Source organism: Alexandromys fortis, unplaced genomic scaffold (genome assembly GCF_014885135.2).
Source record: "Alexandromys fortis isolate MF-2015 unplaced genomic scaffold, M_Fortis_MF-2015_v1.1 scaffold_40, whole genome shotgun sequence".
In the NCBI taxonomy this organism is placed as follows: domain Eukaryota; kingdom Metazoa; phylum Chordata; class Mammalia; order Rodentia; family Cricetidae; genus Alexandromys; species Alexandromys fortis.
Window position 1 is genome coordinate 3,744,564 of NW_026067966.1, and position 23,902 is coordinate 3,768,465.

The 23,902-nt window shown below is 38.4% G+C and overlaps 1 protein-coding gene across 1 annotated transcript in view; it reads right to left on the reverse strand.

Annotated features, from left to right (window-relative positions):
* Positions 1 to 23,902, reverse strand: part of Spag16 (sperm associated antigen 16) — an 896,526-nt gene that overhangs the window by 233,404 nt on the left and 639,220 nt on the right. The window contains exon 14 of the mRNA XM_050154322.1: positions 13,529 to 13,594. Coding sequence (XP_050010279.1) covers positions 13,529 to 13,594 — 66 coding nt within the window. The remainder of the gene's footprint in view (positions 1 to 13,528; positions 13,595 to 23,902) is intronic.

Here is a 23,902-nt window from a genome sequence, read left to right on the forward strand (position 1 = left end):
TCTCTCTCTCTCTCTCTCTCTCTCTCTCTCTCTCTCTCTCTCTCTCTCTCTCTCTCTCTCTCTCTCTCTCTCTGTGTGTGTGTGTCTGTTTCTCTCTCTCATACACACACACATACTTATTCACAGACACATTTCTGCTTAATCCCTTGGCTGCCTGGAATGTTCATTTCTTGTCTTCTTGCTTTGTAGCTATTATATATGTCTACAGCTTTGTTCCAACACATCTCCTGAAAGTCCTTTGGGTTATATATTATATTCCTCCGCTTGCTCTCAGAAAACAGAGGCACAAACATTAGAAAGCAAATTAATTTTCTTTTTGGTGTGCAAGTCTGCCTTTAACTACTAGTTCTACTTTGTCAAAAATGTATCATGTGAGTAATTTTTTTAAAAAAGTAACCATAGCAACCAAGGAATGGATTTTTTAGTTTAATTTTAATTAGCCATAATTAACATTTCTTCCTGAAGTTGGTGAGTATCACATTAGAATTTTCAAATTAAAGACGTTTCTATCTTTGTAAAATGTGATTTTAGACAGAACTGCGTTAGACCATGTATACTGTTTGAGGTTTACATACTAGCAAAATATTTGAACAAATGGAAGAATAAGTGAATAACTCAAATCTCTGCCTGGGCAATCAAAGCAAACTTTCCAACTTTTCTTCTTCTGACTGTGAACAAATTCTGTCACAATTATACCAGACATTGCTATTGATCATTTTTTTAAGAACTTGCATTTTTATAATAGTTTTCACAAGAAGGTACTCTTTAGGCTATGGAAAGAGAAACCTGGAAAGTAACCCAGCTACAAAAGCCTCCAGCTACAGTATGTCCTGCCTGTAGGATGTGCTGGGTTAATGATGATGCAGAACAAGTGGGCATGGCCAACCGCTGTGGATTAACTTAAGACCCGTCACTGGAGAGGCAGCCTGTGTGTTATACTTCCTGGTGGATCAGGAATTGGAGACCTAGGATAGAGCCAGATATGACAGGCAAACAAACTAACAAATTAGATTCCTGATGATTTTCTGCAATACCCATAGCCAGTCATTAATAGAGATACATCCTATAGCAGTGATATGAGTGGGTAAAGAGCTTTACACTCAGACATTATGCATAGAGAGTCTAAATTGGAGGTCTCTAACAGTTCCCTTCCCTAAATGATAAGGGAATGGATGAGGGAGAGAAAAGACTGGAGTCAGAGGAGATGGAGGACACCAGGAGCACGTGGCTGACCAAATCAACTAAGGCGGGCTCACGTGGACTCACAGAAGTTACAATGGCAAGCACTGGGCTGTGTGGGTCTGCACAGATCCTTTGCACATATGCTATGGCTGTTAGCTTCTTGTGAGACTCCTAACAATGGGAGCGGGATTATCTTTGACTCTTTTGCCTCTTCTTGAGGCTCTTTTCCTCCTATTGTGTTACCTTGTCCAGTCTTGATATGAGGGCTTTTTGCCAACCTTATTGTATGCTTTTTTGTCCTTTTGGAGACCTGCTCTTTTCTGAAGAGGAACCGGATGAGGAGTGGATCTGGGGGAGTAAGAGGGCATCCAGAAAAAGTAGAGGGAGTAGAATCTCTGATTGGGATGTATTGTATGAGAGAAGAATCTATTTTCAGTTGAAAAAGTTTTATAGAAAAAGAATAGTTTTCAGTTCACAAAAAGATAAATGGAAGATCTCCTGTGGATTCCCAGCCTCTTTAACAATCTAAAGACTCCCAGTATAAGCACCTCCCATCAGAGTGCTACCCTTGTAATTGGTGAACCTACATTGGCACACCAGTCATCAAAGTTTATAGTATCATTATGATTCCATCATACTGCTCTCTATTCTGTGGATTTGTACAAAGGTAAACATTTATATCAATATAATACCACTTAGAACATTAATCTTTCCTTACAAACAAAAGTTTTCCATGTTTTACCTATAGTACTTTTATGTTATGAGTATTAAATAAAATGGAGACAGTGTTCTGATAGGATTTGGGGACGAAACACAGAAAATGTACTGTAGAATTAGGGGATTTCTGAAGGTGAAGGAAAGAAAAGGTTTTCATAAAACTTGTGGGTATTTTGAAGTCATAATCTCATTCAGATAGAAATAGAAACTCCTAGCATGGAATATCAAAATATGCATTTTTGCCTTTGGTAATAAATCTCTTTGTATAGCACCAAAGAGCAATGTTTTAACTCTCAGCTGAGTTCATTTCATCTTTAGCATCATTACTGGCATTATAGCAGACATCTGTGGACTAAGTCCTTGCCATGTTGCCCCATGGTATTGCCTTCTGATGCGAAATGTTGTGTTTCAGCAATCTTTTATGGTGCATTTACATAGTGTCTTAGTTATTTTTCTATTATTCTGGGGAGACACCATGACCAAGACTACTTATACAAGAAAGTATTTAATTAGGGGCTTGCTCATAGTTTCAGACTATTAGTTTATGATCATCATGGTGGAGAACATGGCTGCAAGCCCACTGGCACTGGAGCTGAAAGCTCACACCTGATTCTCAAGTTGCAGGCAGAGGAAAGAGCAAGAGTAGACTAGTAATGAGCTTTGGAAAGCTCGAGACTACTACAAGTGTCACATCTCCTCCAAAAAGTTCAAACCTCTTAATCCTTCCTAAACCATTCCAGAAACTGAGCAGATGGAATGATCAAACATTCAAATACTTGAGCTTATAGGGGCCATTCTCATTCAAAGCACCACACATTGGGACAGTCTATGTTGTCCAAGTAGAGAAGTAAGATTTCTAGTATAAGAAGTAATAAAGCAAAAATATATATAGCATAAACTAAAGCTTGGTGTTCTATACCTCAAAAGCTCTGTTGAATTTCTTAGTTCTGCATTACAAAATAAATTAGTGGAAAGATTTCATTTTTGTTGTTGAATCTACTACTAAGTATTGGTCTATAAACTCTCAGACATCAAAAATGACTAGATTTTATTTATTTGTTTGTTTGTTGTGGTTTTGTCAAGTATCTCTGTGTAGGCAACACTGTTCAGGAATTCTAGATTTTCCTGGAATTATCTATTATTATACATAGTATCCAGCATTAATCTTTATCTTTATTAAGAGGAAGGATTACCTGTACTTTTTTAATATGCTAAAATCATTTCAATTACCCAACTTATGATAAGATCTATTACTCAAAAGCAAGTCACAAAGCATTACCAACCAGGCACACCTTTTTACACAAAACTAATCATTTAAAGAAAAATATGTAAATGATTTAGAAGTCTGCATTAGACAGCGTGGGACAATAATCTTTACGAGAGAGGAAACGATGATGTGACAGTGCTGGGACAACTTCTGGGGAGAGAGTAAAAGGCAGGACACAGCAGACTGGTGTGGGACGTCCTTCTTTCTGTATATCTGTTGCTTTTATTGGTTAATAAAGAAGCTGCTTTAGGCCAACGGCTTAATAGAATATAGCCAGGCTGGAATAGATAGATGATAGATAGATAGATAGATAGATAGATAGATAGATAGATAGATAGATAGATAGACAGACATACAGATGCCTCTGCTGGAGCCTGCCAAAATTTTGTCGGTAGGCCACGACCTCATAGAGATGCACAGATTAATGGAGATGGGTTAGTTTAGGACCTAAGAGCAAACTAGAAATATGCTTAAGTGATTTGGTCAAGCAGTGATTTAATTAATAGAGTTTCTGTGTGGTTATTTTGGCTCTGGGCAGCCTCCCCTAATAGCATACTTCTCAGTGTGGAGCTGAAGTTGGGAGTACCTAAGAGTGGCCTTCTATAGAGCAAAGAATGTGATTCGGTATACGCACACAAGGAATCTACCTAGGATCAGAAAGGACCAACTGAAAAGGTGGGAGAAATCAGAAGGGAAACTGCTCGCACAGCCCTGCCTACAATGCTGCCTTTCCAGCAGCAGACTGAAAAGCTTCAGAATCTAGTCAGTCGTTGGATTGACTAGATTATTAAGATGTCTCTGGCTCCTGAAGGGAAAAAGTTATTTGCTCTTGACTGAGCATTCCCCCGTCCCATCTGATTAACACTAGAAATAGATTTGGAAGCACTCATGGCTTCTAGGTACTATGACAGCACTTAAGAAAAAGTAATCAATATTTTAGGAATACAAATATATGTATCATTCAGAACGATCAAGTTAATGAGTCTTTGAACTATTAGGTAATATCTATATTCTAAATATGAGAATATGGAGGCTGCTCCTAATTTGCATGTCTGGCCACCAATTACTAGGACTACAGTCTCAGCTGAAAAGAGTTCAAAGTCAATACAAAATCAAGTATAGAGTAGGGAATTAATATGAAAATCAGACGAGATGTCCTTATTCTTAACTTTGTGATGAATACTATTGTTTAATTTGTGCACATTGAAGAGACGGGGCAACGGAGGATCGGAACTCCAGAAGAGTTGAGACTTTTTTCAAAGTGTTTTTATGCCTTTTCCAATTAAACTTGGAAATGGAAGATTTAACTCAAATATGCGAACATCTCTCCAAGTCCATCATACAGCAATCACAGCCCCACACCTTTTGTAGTTGCTGTGACCAGCGACTGCGTAATTCATATGTTTTACAAACAGACATATACATACACAGAATGTATTTTCCCAAGATGTTTACAACTGAGAAATATTTTTAACTCTCTGTGAACATGTTTTCTTCTAAAAGTTATTTTTAAATAAAAAACTGCTGTTGCATAGATTTACATTTGAGTGGAGCCTGTGCTGTCCCTCCTATTTCCATAAACATTACCCGATGATGGGTTATCCAACTTCAGATTTGAGAACATTCAGATGTTTTGAAATATCAGTTAGCAACATGCTTAAATGCTTTGACCCATTTGATCCAAGTGTTTTAGCTGATCTTTTTGAAACATTCAATTCCATAGTGCTATTAGTCCTGTGTTAATATGAGCTGACCAAAGAAACCTAAACATACTTTGAAAAGATGTGGAAATTTTTCTTTTAAAAGGGATTCAGTAAATATGATTAGTCATTCATTAATTATTGATCATTCAACCATTCCCTGCTAGAACTGCCAGGATATAGAGTGTGGAAAGGAAAAGAACTGAATATACAATTGGAAAGGAATGAAACATGGTTTAGACCACACGGAGTAGAAGTGGGGGTCATCTTGTGGACGCTAAAGAACAAACCTCCCAAGCAATGTGGTTGCTACCCTGAAACTTTATGTTTTCAGCGGATTTATAGATAAAATAGTTATGTGAAGATTTGATAATGCAGCTGAGAAGTCCCACTATGTTTTCTTTCCAAACTCTCTTTATCCAAGAACGAATAAATATTCTATTTGTTAACCTGTAACTCAGCTCACTTCCCTTCTGCTCCAGCTCTTTTTATTACCAAATCAGGAAATGAAGCATTCCTTTTGAGGCTCGAAATAAAGAGCATGTGATTTTGTTGGAGCAGTTTTTGCATAAATTTACATAAGAAACTGAAGATCTTTGTACCCCCTGAAGAGTAAAAGCTAGCCACCCTTGGTACTACACTTGAAATAGTATACCAGGGATGACAATTTTAATGATGCAGGCACTTAAATTCATTAGTCTGTTGTCTTTTTATCAAGGGAGGATGCCAGTCCGTTTATATTCTCAGAGTAATGAAGGGGGAAGGCAGGGAATGGGCAACACAATGGGGAGAGCACAGATTTCTGTTGCAGTCCCCAGATGACAGAGGGACTTGAGATCTTGGATGACCATGGTAGCAGCAAAGTTAGCAGGAAAATGTAGAATTCCATAAAAGTAGACAAATCTCTTTCTTTCCAGCTTGGAAAAAGATATGGTTATTTTTATTTCCCTAATATAATTCTATAAGCACAGTGAGATCACTATGAAAAATGTGTGAAATGTGTAACTTATTTTAATAATTTCAAGTTAGTCATTTAAGGACTCAAACATAAATAACTTAAGTAATACATGTTTTTATACTTCCTGTAGAAATAAGACTGTCTAGCAAAATTGGTGCACTCTTAGTAGCTTTGCATTTTGACCATTGCTAACAGACATGAAGAGCAGACCACACAGACTCTGTTAGACCCAGTTTATTTATTGCAAGGTGACCCAAGGTGTTACTCTTCCTGGCAAAAGTCGCTTCTTAAGTGGCCAATTATTATTGCTTAATACAGTATTCACAGTAGTAACGCTGCAGGGGTCACCTTCAACACATCCACTTTCTAATGTGTATAAGTAGAGTCGCATGAATTCAGAGTACTTCCCTGTACACACAGGATGATTCATGAACTAGGTTTGTTCCATCATAATGTTTATATTTGTGAGGCTCATGTTGATGAGCATGTGACATCGGCCAAAAAATATTTCTAAAATCCACCTCTATTAATAAAAATCAGATTAGAAAATAAAACTTCATATTTAAATGAAATTCATAGCATTTATAAATACTATTTATATTTTATCTAAGTTATGCTTCTGATTTATTTTTATATTTTGCATTTGCTATATTCATTCTTTGACAATTAAATTTTCTAAGAACTTGTTTATTAAGCTGTATTTTTCTATTTGTGATTCCAATTAAAATTTCTTTTGTATTTATTGATTTATTTATTTTGTGTGTGGGGGGGTTCAGAGTCTAATATGTTTCATGGTGCAGGTGACGTAGGTGTCAGAGTTCAGCTTACAGGAGACCAGCGGCTCTCTTTTCAATGTTGGACCCAGGGATTGAACTCAGATCCTCAGGCTTGGTATCCAGCACCTTTACCTACCAAGCCTCGACCCTGGCCCTGTCACCTGCAATCTTAATAAAATAGAGTTTTGTTTCGTTTTCACAAGTAAGATATCAATATATGTTGAATGTGCAGCTATTGATCTCTGAAACACTCTTTTGAGACAGCAAGGTTATAATCTTGGAATTGCATGGATTTTATTTCTTTATGAATTATTTTTACCGTCTTCATATGACACAATGGTGAAATATTCTGTGCTCCACAATTTAATTACTTGGTTCCGTTCACAGTCCTAATTCAATATAGAAATTGAAAACAATTCTTAAAATAACAAAATTCCCCAATCTAAGAAAATACTTAGTATCAAGCCCAATAAAAAAGGAATTGATTAGTTTGTTATCTTATTTTTTTTTCCCAGTTCAGGTGGAGAAACCACCAGTCATGTCAGTCATAAGCAAAGGTTCTGATGTGTAACACTCTAAGTAGCAAGTCAGGACTATCCTCCTCCGCTAGAATAGAACACACAAACAAGAAAGAACCTTAAACACCCTCGGAAACACAGACTAGGAAGACGCCTGAGTGTGCTGACCCAGCTGATAAACAGGACAGCCGGCATGCCAGATCAATACCCAGAATCAAGACAAGCCTGCCGTGGGTCGTTCCCTTCTATTGAGAGACGAAAAGTCTTAAGCATTTTCTCCAAAGGCTCATCTTTGTTATACAATTAAATCCTTTCTCCAGAAAGGGCAGGCTCTGTTGGGGTGCGGCATGTTAGCTACCAGTCCCCTATTAAAGTGTGGATTCCGTAGGTCACATTCACTGGAGAACATACAATTAAGTGAGGAAAATTACATTAAGGGAGATAATCAAGTGTTCTTGTAATTATGCTATGAGTAAATTGGTGTGACAATTCTTTTTGCTCTAATTATATGATTTGGGGACAACGTAGGATGCATTTAGCATCACCCTTATACGGAAACTAATCTCTTAAGACAGCCTGTTCTCTTTATCATACATGTACTTTTCACACCTTTAAATGAAATGCGAGACTAAACACAGTCATGAGAGATGTTTGATTTTATATTGGTATTTTGATGTTTTCAGAGCATTTTTGGACAGTGAAACTATTAACTAGGACTCCTTTGTATTAGAAAATCAGCTCATTAAAAATCTAAGGATTCTGAAGAAGAGATTTCTCTCAATAAAGAAAAAACATAGTTTAAACATTTTTGGTGCCTCTTTCAATTTAGTCATGAGGAGGCTACAAAGCATATTGAAACTTAAAATAAAAAATAGAATATAAGTGTAATCATGCCACAACAAACATTACCCATCTTTTTAATTGTCCTTTGAATTCTAATCTATATTGACTTCCTGATACTTGCTAATCAACCAATATTTATTGATTAGTTTCTATAACAAGAATCATGCCAAAATCTTTGGCCTTAAAATATTAAGATATTACACAAATAATCTAGTGTAACTATTATAACCAAGTCATACCGTATAAGCAAACATTTTCATAACCACAGAATATACTCTGGGCCTAATTTTAGGTGGCTAGCATTACTGTGTTTAACCGATAACCTCAGCCCAAGTTGCCAGTTATCGGTCTGTCATTTGCCCATCTTTTGATGTAATCAAGTTCAGTGCATGTGTTCTGGTCTTGCTGCTCCCTCTTGTCATGATGCTGCCACACTGGGAACTTGGCCTTGGGGCATCTGCTTGAGGGCTTTTTTTTTCCTCCTGGTATTCTTTGCATGTTTTTTCTAGATACCATCTTTCACTGCATGCCTCTGTTATTCTAGTACCAACTTTCTCCCCATTACTTGTTTTTACACTGGTTTATTTGTGATAGACAGCACTTACTAAGTATACACTGTTTGCGTTCTGCCTCAGGTTCTTATAGGGATACAAGGCCCATAAAGGCAATCTTGGTATTTACTGGTGAACTTGAACGCGCACTGATCGCAGTACCCAGGGCAGTAGGTGCTGAGTGAGCGTTTGATAAGCATGAACTACCTATTGGACTTCTGCTCTAAACGCTAAAGGGCAGAGTCATTATAAATAGAAAACGAATCCTTATAGCCAAAGTAAAAATATCAAAATCTATAACATAAAAATCACAAAGTTTCAGAATTTCATGTCCCTTTGAAGAAAATAACATCTATATAGAATCTCCACTATTTACAGATAGGAAATATTGAGGAGGTTGTATGATATAATCTTAAATGCACTTTTTTGCTATTTTTTGTGATATTTCTAAGAACAGAGCAACGTGAAGGAAAAAAATCTTTTATTTTCTAGATAATTTTTGAATGTCTGGGTATATAAACTCTTCATTTGTTTAGCTTTCATTTCTTATTAGAAATTATTTTCCTTGTAGATGATTAGGGAAAAACCTTATTTAATAAAATATTTAGTTAAAAATGTATTGGATAAATTTTAAAAATATTTATTTTTGAGAGTACGTAGGAGCACTGAAATCATTAAAGTATTAAGTAAAATAAGATGGCATGTTACATAGCCCTGTTTTCTAGTCTGTTGTTTTCCAGTCTCCCTAAATGGATAGAATCTGATGCACTGTTTCTCAGCACACAAAAATTTTGACTTATGTATCATGAAGGTCTAGGAGTAAATACTGATTGGTGTCAGGCTAGAGTGCTAAAGAAGCAATGTTTGTAGTTTATAAACACAGCCTGATGTCAGTGTCCTACTGAGGATCAGTGGTTACATGAACTAACTAGTTTGCATTTTTATATAAAATGACAAGATATTGAAACTACATAAATTGTGACTCTATTTGGATAAGTTAGAACACACACATGCACATACACACACTCATGTGTGCACACGTGTACACACACACCAGGAAATTTGTTTTTTTATTGTAAAAATCAAGTGAGAATAATTATTTTATGTAGGTAAGGGGACATAATTGTTCATAAGTGATTTTAAATAAAGTACAACCAAATTAGTACATATATGTCCACATAGAGGCCACTTAGGAAAATGCCTAACTTTTTCAGATAACATTTGAACTCCTTTTTAAAAAGGTTGATGTGTATGTACATATATACATGTGTGTATGTATGTATACATGTACATGTGAGTCGATTGTCCAAAGAGGCCAGCAGAAAACACCAGATCCCTTGAAGTTATAGCTATAGCTGGTGTGAGATACCCATTGTGGTACTGGGACCTGAACTTGTGTCTCTTACAAGAGTAAGTAAAGCTCTTTACCATGAACCTTCTCTCAAACAATTAAACTCTTAACTAACTAATAATTACATGACATATTCCAATATGAAAGAGACAAAATACTTCTATTGAACATATTCATTTTAAAAGTTGCATAATTGATTTAGAATAATTTTAGTATTATTATTTTGCTAAAGTGCATTCTATATATTGTGGTTTTATATTTATGTTATTTATAATATGCTTAGTAAATATGTTTTTGTCTTTTGTATGGAAAGTCAGAATGAGAAAGGTGCTAGGTTTGAGGCATAAATGCAACTGTGAACTCCCCATGCTACAAGGGCATAGTTTCAGTCTTAGAGAAGTCATGGGAGTTCTGGGAAAACTAGTTCAAAGCAGACACGAAAATGCAAGTGTAGGGAATTGGAAAATAATTTAGGTGCAGGGACAAGGCAATCAAGCATGAGAAAATTCCTTTGATCCTTAGTATCCATGGAAGATACTGAGAGTGGTTGGTACCAGTTTTAATATCACCACTGGGTAGGTAGAGATAAGAGGATCCCGGGGGCTCAAAGAGCTGCCATAATTGGTGAGTTCCATCTCTTAAGTGAGAGGTCTTGCTTCAAAAACAAGGTAGAGGGCTGCTGTGAATATTTACAGGACAATCCCGTAACGTTCAGTTGAATTGTATGAAGGCAATTTACAAAAAGCACACCAGCTCTTGAAAACATACCAAAAGCACTCAAATCCACACATAGATGCATGTAGACACTCAGATTATATTAAAGATATCAAAACTCAAAAGGAAGAAAGGTCAAACATTATCTTCAAAAGATCAGTTTGTTCTATGGAGAATAGTCTCCTTTGCATTAATAGTGCCAGGAGAAAAATATTAACACTGAAATGTCAAGGGAATAATGGGATTATCAGATATGCAAAAACTCAGAATTTTACTTTCACCTAGAGAGCATTTTTCAGCAAAGAAAAAGAAAATGGAAACCTGAAGGAAAGGGGAGTGGCCAACTGTAATCAAAGAACTAAGAGCATGCAATGGTATATGTAATAAGCACCAACTGTTTGCATGATCAGTTCCTAGGATTGAGTAAAATACAGATAAAATAATCAAAGAAGTAGAAGGAAGCCCATTTACATTGTGAAGTACCTGAAGGAATAACATCCCAGTCAAGCATGGGGTGATTTCCTGGAAACCAGACCCCGGGGAGATGTGTGATTGGACCTCCATTCTCAGTTGCCTTCCATAGATGCTACTCATGTGCTCCACAACTGCTGCCTTGACTCTTCCCTTAAATTATATTTTCGGTATTTTTTTTTTCAGAAATAACCACCACCTTCCTTTCGCAACACTTTCATGTTTCTTTAAAGTATTTCATTACAGAATACTTTGCAAGTAGATTTTAAATTAGTATCGACTTAAGGTAGAAACCAGTCAGAAATGCAGACATTAGAACTTTCTTAAATAATGATGTAAAATATAACTCCCATAGTTTTCAGAGCCATATGCCAATTGTTTCTGTAAATGTTTTCAAGGCTGTTGGCACTGACTGTTAAACTTGTGATGTCTGCTTACAAATGTCAAACTGCAGAATTTCCCTGAAACTGTGTTTGTGTAAACAGTCAAATGCAACTTTACCTATTAATGTAACATCAATGCCTTCCCTAGAGGCATCAATTAGCAAGGCTAATACAAAATTAAAATTTGTTTCTTGTATGTGTATGCAGTGTTTAACACGACTGTTATCACTGCCTTGACTGATGCTTGCCTGAGCATTAACACTGTCACTCTGCTTAGTGCTCTGGACTGACTATCTATCCCAACCTCCTGATGTTCTTCAGCAGATGTGTTACAGAAGATGTGTTTTCCAAACAACAATGGTGATCATAAATATCACCTACAGATGTGAGCCATCATAACAAAACACCAGTTCTTAATACTTAATAAATTCTCTTAGAAGAGCTAATGAGTGGGAGTTTCCAGAAAGTCTTTGAGATACTGGAGTGGACAGTGATGAAGCCATCCTTCCTTTTTCCTGTAAGCAGAAGCTGTAAGCAGGAACAGGTTACTCATTTTGACTTTGGACATGGACTTCATATAATCTAACCCTTTGAAACACATACAATTAATGTGTATCTGCTAGCATGACCAGTTCTGCAAATCTAATTTTGGAATTTCCATATTTATTCATTTTACTGTTCATAATGTTGAGCGGTGTGTCTTTTTCACCATGATATTACTCACCAAAATAAAATGCCAGACTTAAGAAATACAAAATTATTTTATTTCAGCTTCCATTTAATTTTTCTTGAGCATGAGAAGGCTTAATAAAGTTTTAGCATAAATATTCTATATCATGTAGCACATGGTGCTTAACTATCTCCATATTCTGTTAGAAATAAAATTTTACTTGGTATCTAAGACAAATTTATAATATAACATTTTCCAACTAATTGGCTCACTACAGTCAATTAAATGGAATGTTCCTTACAGAGACAAATCTATAACAATCTAATTGTGGTAGCACCCATCATTAAAACTCTTGGGAGTGGCAAGCACAGCCGCAGAGTTTCAGTTGGAACACTCAACATTTCCTCAGAAGATCTAATTTTTAGTGAGTGTTTTTTTTTCTTCTTTCTTAAAGAATAATAAGAACAGGGCAGTAACAGAATTTTGACTATGCTGTCATTTTGAAGTTGGGAGTGAACAATCTATCAGGTTTCCTTTAAAGCTAATTGGAAAAGAGGAGGAATATAGAATTAGGACTTTTCACTCTACTGGGAACTTAGAGATGAATTAAGATGTTAGATATAATTAAATCATGGAGTTTGAGGAACTGGAGAGGTCATCTAGTCAAACTGCTTTCATCTGAGAAGGTACAAACTTAAATCATGTTCCTATAATTATTATCTGAACCCCTTTAAAGACATCATCAATTAGTTTAGCAATTCAATGCAATGCTGTACCATTCTTGTATCTGAGTATATCTATCCACAAATGAAATGCTCTCTTACCAGCTTATATGTATTAAATTGAAAGAAATCTACCCCCCCACTGTTACTTTCTACATTTCAATCCTTCCACTTGTACTTTCATTTAAGATTTTGCATTTAACAATGAATCTTTCAGACATCGTGGCACTTATGTCTTTGAGGCCAGTCAGAGCTTCAATATCAGTTCAGACAGCTTGAGCTATATAGCAGCACTTTGATTCTAAGAACCAAGGCAAGCAAGTTGTTTGTGTGGTCCATGCAAGGCCTGGAGTCAGTCCCCAGAACTGCAAAGTTAATGCACTGTCTGTCTCATTGACATTCTGAAGCCCATGCTGGGCAAAAGGCCTAAGGAAAGTGATTAAGAGGAGCTGTACTCTAAAGCTTTTCTCCTCCTCCTTCTCTCTTGCTACTGCTCTGTGTGTGTGTGTGTGTGTGTGTGTGTGTGTGTGTGTGTTTGTAAGCTTTAAAGTTCTGCACCTAGCTTCTATTTGTACACATTTCCCTAATATTTACAATTAATTCTCCATTTGTTGTCCTCAGCTACTAATCTTGGAAATGAGTTTCACTAAAGTTAATTTTGACATGTGCAGAGTTGTATAGATTTATTGAGAGAATTTCACTCACCCTAGACGTGAAGGTAGCATCATTGATGGAATGCATGTGCCCATACAGAGAGTGCTCACATTTACCCTAGGAGATAAAGCAGAGAAGATTTGATTTTAAACAATGTTGAGTTTATTTTCAAGATTGCATTCTTTTGATGGAAAAAAATAAGAGATGTTAAATCAGGTACTATTCAGAACAATCAAGGCAGGGCTTGCTCAAGGTTTCACAGTGTGGGTCTTTGGGCTGGACATCTACTCTTCTTGCTTTGGATCATTGAGCTGGTAGGGAACTCTATCTGTGAGTCCAGTGGATCTGTTAGCAGCATAGTCTCTCCAGCATCACTGGGGCTGGAGATGTGGATCTATCTTTTAAAATTATAAGGCCAGGATAAAACTTCACATTCCAAAGCTCAGCTTTAATATTATTATTATTATATTAAATACTATAGAACATGTGTGATAGTATTTTACACAGTAAGATTTTATTTATTTTGTGACAGACAGGCAGACATTGATCCACTCACCTTACTGCTTCTAAAATGTAGCTAAAATTAAATATGAAAATCTCCAAGCTTGAGTTTAGATGTTTTAGGAAAGATGGCCCCATAACATGCTGCAGTGAGAAAGCTATATGTGGAGCTTTGCATCTTAAAACTGAGGTTCAGAAGGAAGTCTTGACTATATTTGAGAAGAAACATCTTTAAACAGAAGGAAGATTACAACTGAACTATTATTTGGCTATTCTTGTTGTGAACACTGAAATTCAGGTTTCACTGAATAATTTATTCAACAATTAGTTCCTGAATAACCAATATTGGTTGGCATAATTCTAGGTGTGTGCCTCCTATGTTATAAAATGAAACACACTCTTGTGCTTTTGAACTGGAAGGAGAGGAGACAGCTATTTTATTTAAAAGGCAGAGAGTGTGTTAGCAGGTGATAAGAAAACATCCAACCAGATAAAAGGTAGCATTAGTGTGGGACCGGAACATATTGGGGCTGAGAAAATGATAGCAATGTGTGCCCCTTTAGCATGCTGGGGACAAGACAGAGTCTGAGAATCTGGAAAGCTCCACTTTCCTATTTTCCCTTCCTTCCTCTTCCAAGTGTGAGAGGAACCCTCTCTGAAGCTCCTTTGTCTGAATGAAGAATGTCTCCCCCCCCACACACACTCAAAAATGTCATTATTCTTAGACCTTTCCCCAAATTTCATTATCCAAGGAAGCTGGAATGACAGGGAGGAAGGGAATGACATCATATCAAGGAAGCTTCTCTTACAAGTTCTTCTCCACTTTCCAGCTCCAGGATCCTGTGTCACCCCCTGTCTTCCTTGGGGCCAATCAATTTCCCTAAGAGCCATTGACAGTCTTTAAAAATTGTTCCAGTACCTACTTTCTTCTTTCCTACAAAGGTGGTATTTAGCCCCAACCAGCTGTCCTTCTTTGAGCTTCCTGCACAAATGGACAGCTTAATATCTTCCTATGGTTTCTCCTGTTAAAGTGTTTGTATTGGTTCCATTTAGCAAACATTCAGTGTGCACAAGGGAAATTCCCCTTATTGCTGTAAGGAGCTACTGGCAAATGTGATTAAAAGGAGTGGCCCATTTGGACTTACATAAAAGTAAAGCCTAAACAAAGCCTGAAGTTACTAGTGCAATCAAAGCAGATCTCTGCTTTAGACAGTGTTCCTCATACAGTGAAAAGCCAGAGGAAAAGTTCTCAGGTGTGGAGACTGCAGGCAGGTTTCTGGAAGAACAAGAAAGATCAGGGTGGCTGGCTAGGGGCCAATAAAAGGTGTTTAAGTGTATTATCACTCACTACCTTGAAGTCTTAAAGACTTAAGAGAGAGAAAAACTACAAAATAAGATGAAAGGCAGATTCCTCAGTGTTCTTTCAGTGTTACTGGTCATTTCTGGTACTTTCCTAACTAGGCAATCTTGCAAGCCCTTTGTCACTAGGCTGCATTTAGAACTCATGGCTGTCATTGTGTTCAACAGTTTCAATTTCCAGTGTCTCTTTACAGAATCAATACATGCTACTAATCTATGTCCACAGGATCTGGAATTTCTCCACATAAATTTGGAGTTCATAAAAGAGTAACAGAAGCGAGCACATAGTCTCTGAGGGTCTGCTCCCCTCCCCTTGTTGCTCTGATCCAGTTTCTTAATGCTGTTGCCCTTTAAACCAACCATGCCCAGGACCACAAATCATCTCAATTCCCAAAGCAGAAATAAATTACTCACAAAGCCAAACAGGTCAAGTATGAGATGTTATAATCACTACTATGTTTATTTATTGATGTTTCGGCTCCATTTTCTTTGAGAATGACCATAGGGTAATACAATATTATATCTGCATGAAGAATGTTAAACGTTTACAAAGTTTTACATTGAAGATTTATCTTTAAACATTTTTTCACCGATAAAGTTTTGCCTTTTGTCTGCTTCCAACTTGAGAATCCCTAAATTATTTGATTAATTGGTATGGAAAAATGTACTTCCTGGATTTAGTTCCTGAGTGCCAAGTTTTAATTCAAAGGAGAGTCTCAGAGGCTCCCTTGAACAGCCCTGGAAGTACCAGTTATAATGGAAATGCTGACTGACCACATTTGCGCTGCTATAACAAAAGCTGACTAGAAGATAAATGTTTCATGAATTAAGAAAAGTTTTAAAAAAAAATTTCTACTGAGCTTTGTTCCCAAGATAAAAGTGAATCTACTCTTTTTGAGGTAGAGATAATATGTGGGTTACTAATAATCTATTCTGCAAATAGCCTTAATCAAAAACAATATTCAAACTGGTACATTGAAATGTGGAGTAAGTTCTCTGATAAATTCTTGTCAAAATTGTTTTTGTTCAAAGGAAATGAATAAGAGGAAGAGTTTTAAAAGCTATCACATGACCTACATGCACTGTTGGACATTTAATTCGCCCACACAGAGAAGTTGTGCGGTTGGTGATTTCCGGATCTGGCACACTGTCTGACCATAACCAGATCACTTCACTGGGCCTTAGTCCAGTGAGTGCAATGATGTAATAGTACATAACCTTTTGTTCTGTTGGTAGGGAACTAAACTAACAAATTAGCATTTGGGTTGGAGAAATAACTCAGAGAGTGAAAGAACTTCCTACTCTTGCAAAGGACCTGAATTTGATTCCTAGGACATACACGGAGAGCTTCACAACTGCTTGGAACTCGAGCACCTGGGATCCAGTGCCCCCTGCCGGTCTCCAGAGCACCTGTGTTTATGTGGTGCACACACAGACAATTATGAGCTGTCTTACTGAGAGTTTCTGTGGCTATAATAAAACCATGACCGGAAGCAACTTGTGGAGGAAACATTTATTTCTGCTTACAGCTAACAGGTGACATCCATCACCAAGGAACAGTCAGAGGAGGAACAGAAGGTAGGAACCTAGAGGCAGGGACTGATATGGACGAGTGCTGCTTACTAGCTTGCCCTTCAAGGTTTTCCTAGCCTGCTTTCTTATATCACCCAGGCTGGTCAGCCCTGAAGTGGCACTGCCCACAGTGAGCTGGGTCCTCTCACCTCAGTCGCTGGTGACGAAACTGCCACCCAGACCTGCTTACAGGTTGTATGTTTTCAGCTGGGAGTCCCTCTTCCAGGTGAGCCTACTTTGAGTCAAGTTGAAACACACAAACCGAACAGGTGCATGCCAGAATGACCGCTGGAATACCCATGGCTTCCAAATGGACTTCATCCTTCTCTCTGTTGAGTCCCTTAAATAGCTATCAGTGTGTGTTAAGCTATGCCCTCCTATTTGCTTCCCTTGGGCCACTGTCCTGCTCTATGACTGGTTCTATACTAACAATATCACCTGGGACCCTTCTCCCCAAAAGGAAAACACCTTCCAGATTCAGAGAGCAACCAGAGTGAGATGGATAAATAACCACTCTGTTCCCCTCAGTTCAGCTGCTACTCTGTCACTGGTCCAAACTCCATATTTCTGTTATGTCTTTTCCTGAAGCTAAAGCACACACTTCTTTAAGTAATGTCCTCCTTCTCATACCCTTTCAGACATAGGGATACTGATGGATTCTCAGCAATGAATATTCTGAATCCTGTCCCCTGCTCTGTGTGACATCTGACACCACTGGGGAGCATGTCTGGTACAGCATGTCCGATGTAATATGCACACATGCACACTGGTTCTCTCGCCCTCAGCAAATCATTTCTTCCTGATGAGGCATGTGGTGTCACCAATCACAACACAAAAGGAGACAACCATGAGCTGTGCATATGACAGCTGTGTCCTCCTCCCCTTCATCCACCTGCCATGTAGTACCCCTCTCCATTCCCTTTCACTTCTGTCCCTCTCCCCCGTTGCTTCCCAGGTGCGGGGCAGCATCCTCTGAGTTTCCTCATTAATCTCCTTTTCCACTCTACCCCCCAGGCCATACATTCTCACAAATCTCATGGATTTAGGAAAGTCTGAATCAGATAAGGCAAATCTCCTAAGTCTAACCTTCCTAAAAATTACCATCGTATTAAAACAAACCCCAAGCTCTTTCCTAACAACTGAATTATCCAGTCGTTGGCTTCTGACTTTCCAATATGAGCACCCACTTTACCGTTCTTCTCTTTCATTAGCTCTGTTCTTCTGTGAAATATCATTTTACATTTGTTTATGCTGAGGAACACTTGTTTAACGACACAAAGATGTGTTGCATTCTTTTATGATGCATTTGTTTTTCCCTGTGAAGCTGTCACTTTGCATGACCGAAAACCTGATTGGTCTAATAAAGAGCTGAATAGCCAATCGCTAGGCAGGAGAAAATATAGGCAGGGCTGGCAGGCAGAGAGAATAAATAGAAATTTGGGAAGAAAAAAATGAAGAGACGTTAAGGAGTGAGAAAAGAAGGGGCCAGCCACCCAGTCATGTAATAAAAGTGAAAGTAAGATATACAGAAGTGAGAAAAGGAAAAAGTCCAGAGGCAAAAGGTAGATGGGATAGTTTAAGAAAAGCTGGCTAGTAACAAGCCAAGATAAGGCTACGCATTTGTAAGTAATAATAAGACTCCACATGTATTTATTTGGGAGCTGGGTGGTACCCTCCCCCACCCTTCACAAAAGTAAATTGTAGAAACAACCAACAACACTGTTCCTTCAATATTTTATACAGTTAATTGTCTGAGCTTTCCAAGCACAGCACTGACTTATCAAAGAATGACTGAGTAATAACACTGGTGAGACCTCTGGAGAGCCTTACAGGCATCTCACTTGAAGCATGATCCAGAGCTCACAAGCCCAGAGGCCTTTCCCTTCTCTGCTGGAGTCAGTCTGCATTTCAGAGCAAAGCTTTCTTTAGTATGTCCTGTCTTCTCTATGTCCTTATTTACACCCCTATCTCCCCCTTCCCTCCTACATCTATCTATCTATCTATCTATCTATCTATCTATCTATCTATCTATCATCTATCATCTATCTATCCATCTATCTGTCTGTCTGTCTGTCTGTCTGTCTTCCTCCTTCAAAGCCCTCCAATCATTTCTCTCAGTCTCTCTCTGCTTCCAACTCTCCTTTCTCATCCTCCATTGCCCCTCTTCCAACATTCTTTCCCCCTCTCTTTCTATCTCTCTTTTCCTTTCTCTCTCACTCTTTTCAGTCTATCACCTTCTAAGAAAATCTCACTAGTAAACTGGCTAATTAGGTTATTGGTGATGGTATTATTCTTGGTGTGCAGTTATCCCCTGAAATGTAAAAAAAAATCAGTCCTATGCTGTCTGGGCCGTACCACTATGACCTCATGATGGCAACACTGGTACACCATGTTAGTTAACATGGAGGGAGAATACTCAGTCCATAAATCCAACAATCAAGATAACAGGCTAAAAATACACCAATAAAAAATGAATGGTGGTATACTCCTTTAATCCCAGCTCTCAGGATATAGAGGCAGGCGTATCTCTGTGAGTTTAAGGCCTGTCGGGTCTACAGAGGGAGTGCCAGGATATCCAAGGCTATACAGAGAAATCCTATCTCAAAAAATAAACATCAGGGGATGAAAGGAGACAGAGACAGACACCCACATTGGAGCACCGTATTGAAATCTCAATGTCCAAATCAGGTGCAGATGGAGAGAGAGCACGAGCAAGGAACTCAGGACCGCGAGGGGTGCACCCACACACTGAGACAATGGGGATGTTCTATCGGGAACTCACCAAGGCCAGCTGGCCTGGGTCTGAAAAATCCTGGGTTAAAACCGGTCTTGCTGAACATAGCAGACCATGAGGACTACTGAGACCTCAAGAACAATGGCAATGGGTTTTTTGATCCTACTGCACTTATTGGTTTCGTGGGAGCCTAGGCAGTTTGGATGCTCACCTTACTAGATCTGCATGGAGGTGGGTGGTCCTTGGACTTCCCACAGGGCAGGGAACCCTGATTGCTCTTTGGGCTGACGAGGGAGGGAAACTTGACCGGGGGAGGGGGAGGGAAATGGGAGGCGGTGGCGGGGGGGGGGAGGCAGAAATCTTTAATAAATAATTAATAAATTAATAAATAAAATAAATAAATAAACAAACAAAAAAAGAAAAAAATCCCAGAGGTCCAGTCGGCCCAGAGGCTAGGTACTGTGTGACTGTGTGGTGTCTGTCCCATTGTGCAGAGATTAATGTGGGATGGTTTGGTTCAGGAGTTTGAGGACAGTAAGCATAGACAACAGAGGAAGAGCCTGAGCAAAGGGAAGGAGAGAGAATGAATCTGATGAAACTCATCACAGAGTTTTAGGTAGAGAAGAAACACCCTTTCCAGCTCATCATGCTCACAGAGGAGAAATCTCCTGGGCTATTGCAGGGATGGCTAAGAACATCATGAACCTTGGGCAGTTGGTTCTCCTGCAAGCTCTACATCAAATCATAAGTGAGAAGTGTCAATAAATGCATGAAACTGCCATACTGTCTTTCCTGTTTTTATAGTTCTAGTGTGCTCCAGCCTTCACTGTTTCTCTGCTTCCAGTTTTCTCATGTAAACGTGTATGTTTTCATATTTATTCCACTTCTGACTCAAATTTTATTTTAACTCAAATTCATCTTTATTCCACTTTCAACTTGGTAGTGTTTCAGATCAATATTCCTGACCTTTCTCTTACAGCCTCCTCTACATTAGCTAAAAGCTTTTTGATGAAATTCATCTCTTCCCTTCCCCTTGGGCACAGCATGTCCATGTGACTAAGCTATCCCTTTCCCATTGTAGAATAAGTCCCAAGTATACTACTTAATCCTTTAACTAATTTCTCCATTTTTTGATTGTGTATTGAGGCAGTGGATGATGGAGAAACATAAAGCAAAAGGAGTCTGCATTTCTGGCCAACTACAAGAGACAAGGCATCACCTGGAATCTTCCTAGTAGAGAGCTTTTGAATGAGAAGTTAGTTCCTACTGTGCTGAGCCCTGAAATTTAAACAATCAACTCCATACACACATGTCAAGAGTGAAACACGTGTGCAACAAGCAGGTCATCTTCTTATAACTTACCATTAAGTTCAATGACTCCTAGTTAATCCCAGCTGTCACTAAAGCCCCACAGGTATCTTCTCCACTGTGTGTATTATTCCCAAGGCTTAGGACAGTTTTTGTAGAATTTGATAAAGAGGTACTCAGCCAAGGAGTAAGCAATTGACATGGAGAACACAAATGAAAACTGAAAAACAGCACCAAAACCAGAACATCCTCACTTCTATTTGTGTTCCCCAACATCAGTTATGACATGAGATGGGTGCCCGGCCTGATTCCCCCACCTTTTCTGCAGGATGGTACAAGCCCAAGAGTATACTCATACTGGGTGTTGCCATCACCAATTAACACTTTGAATAGCTGTAAGCCAGTGGTGACTACAGCTTGAAGAGAAAGCTATATTTCACTGTTATGACTCCAAAATCCTGTACTAAGAGCACAGCTCTGTGAGATGGGTGATATCGTGGGTTTCATGTGAGAGACAAGCAAACAGTTACTGCACCCACACCTATTTCTCTTCTCCCACTTTTAACTTCCTAGACCTTAATTATGGAAGCAGTACCCCTAAGGGTCCCTTTTCCTTTCAGCAGGCACCTATAGCACACACAATTGTATCTGTGAGGTTCTCTTAGATCTTAATATGTGTGAGAGACATAAGCAGAGATGCCCCACCTCCCACCTATGAAGAACAGAGAACAGAAGCTGGATGCAGACTTCATGATGTTCAAAGGTAGTTACAACATAATTACCCTTAACTGACCAAAACGGTGTTGATTTTGGAGTCCCCTCTGTGTGCTGTGATTACAATTAATGAATAAAGAAACTGCTTTGGACCTATAGTAAGGCAGAACTTAGGTAGGCAGGAAAAGATATGCTGAATGCTGGGGGAAAGAAAGGCAGAGTTAGAGAGAAGCCAAAGAGCTGCAGGAGATAGTTGCTGGGAACTTTAGCTGATAAACCACAGCCACAATACACAGATTAATAAAAATAGGTTTGAGTTAGCCAATAAGAAGCTAGAGCTAATGAGGCAAGCAGTGATTTAATTAATACAGTTTCTGTGTGATTATTTTGCATCTAAGCTAGCCGGGTGGCCGGGAACCAACAAGTGACCCCCTGACAATTGGCACCAAAGTGCCAAACTAAAATCTACTTAAAAACCTGAGAGAGATTAATTGTAGACACAAAAATACAGAGTTTAACACAGCTTCTTGCTGTTTGCTGGTGGTATGCCACAGCTCCTTTGAAGGGAGGTTTTCCTGACTCAGTGAAAGCAGAAAAGCCATGACATTTTGAAGTGCCGGCTTTTTGGACTGTGCTGCCAGCATGACCACTGGCTCTTTCGGGAGATGGAGCATTTGGATAGGGCAAGCAAAAAGTACTGAATATACCATAGTAATGGTATAGCTTAAGTTTTAGACTGGGCGGGCAAGCAGAAAGTACCATAGTACTGGTGCAGCTTAAGTTTCAGGAAGTGCTGAGCATTTTAAAAAGTGCTCGTGGACATTAAAGAATTACAGACATTCAATAAAGACAAATCCAGATGTGTCACAGTATTGGATAAATGTACATAGGCTTTTGGAAGAGAGAAGAAAAAGAGTATAGAGTCATAAAATAAAGTTAATGCTTTTTAAAAAGGGTAAATGCTTAAGAACTTAAGACTTTTCATGACAGTGAGACATGTCTGCTCCTGGCAGCACCAGTTACTTCAAGAGGAAGATGGATACTGAAGCAGCTCTTTATGGAGTTTCCTAGCCATTTGGGCAAGAAACTGCTCTTGCTTGGACTGCTTAACCAGATGTGCAGAACTCACAGAGAAATGACTACTGAACTTGCCTAAAGGTGAGATGGTCCTTCAGGGTTCCTGGTACATGAGTCTGCTAGACATTCCACAGGACACAGAAGAAAGTGACTGTCAAACTGCCAATATAGGCAGAACTTTATTTGAAGTTTCCTGATTCATGGAAAAGTCTGCTGGATACTATTGGCCTATAGGCTGAAGATGGATATCCCAATGAAACAAAAGGACTTTGGGTGACAGTGAGATGTCTCTGTCAATTCTAGTGTTTCGGACATTGCTTAAAATGTACTTCCTGTTTACTTAGGTAATATATTTTTCTGGAGTCTTTGACAGAGTTAAAGAGTATATAGTTATAGTTTTTCTTTGTTATGATAAAAGATAAAGTAGATATAAATATTTTAACTGCATTTCTTGTGTGATATCTTTTGTTGTATGTAATTTAACTATGTTAAAATTAAAACCTTCCTTTTTATTTAAACAGAAAAGGAGAGGTGGTGTGGGAGTCCCCTCTGTGTGCTGTGATTACCATTAATGAATAAAGAAACTGCTCTGTGCAGGGCAGCACTTAGGTAGGCAGGGAAAGATAGGCTGAATCCTGGGAGAAAGAAGGGTGAAGTCAAGGAGAAGCCATGAAGCTGCCGGATACAGAAGCCAAAAACTTTAGCTGGTAAGCCACAGCCACATGACAATACACAGTTTAGTAGAAATGGGTTGAATTAATATGTAAGAGTTAGCTAATAAGAAGCTAGAGCTAATGGGCCAAGTAGTGATTTAAATAATACAGTTTCTGTGTGATTATTTCAGGTCTAAGTTAGCCAGGCAGCTTGGAACCAACAAGTGCCCCCCACCTCAACACGGTGTATTAAGCTTGTCCCTTTAAAATATTAAAAAGACTTGCTAGTATTAATAGTGTCATATTAAAAATTGAGAATACTGTAAAAATAACTCAGTTATAGTCTATCTCAAGATTAAAAACAAGTAGAAATAAAGGACATGGGATGTTGGATAGTCGTACAGAACTTACTTGGCACATACAAAGTTCTGAAGTGGATCATCAGCACCAGAGGAAACTGTGTGTGGCGACCCAAGCATGTGAACTTAACACTTGGGGGAGAGGGTA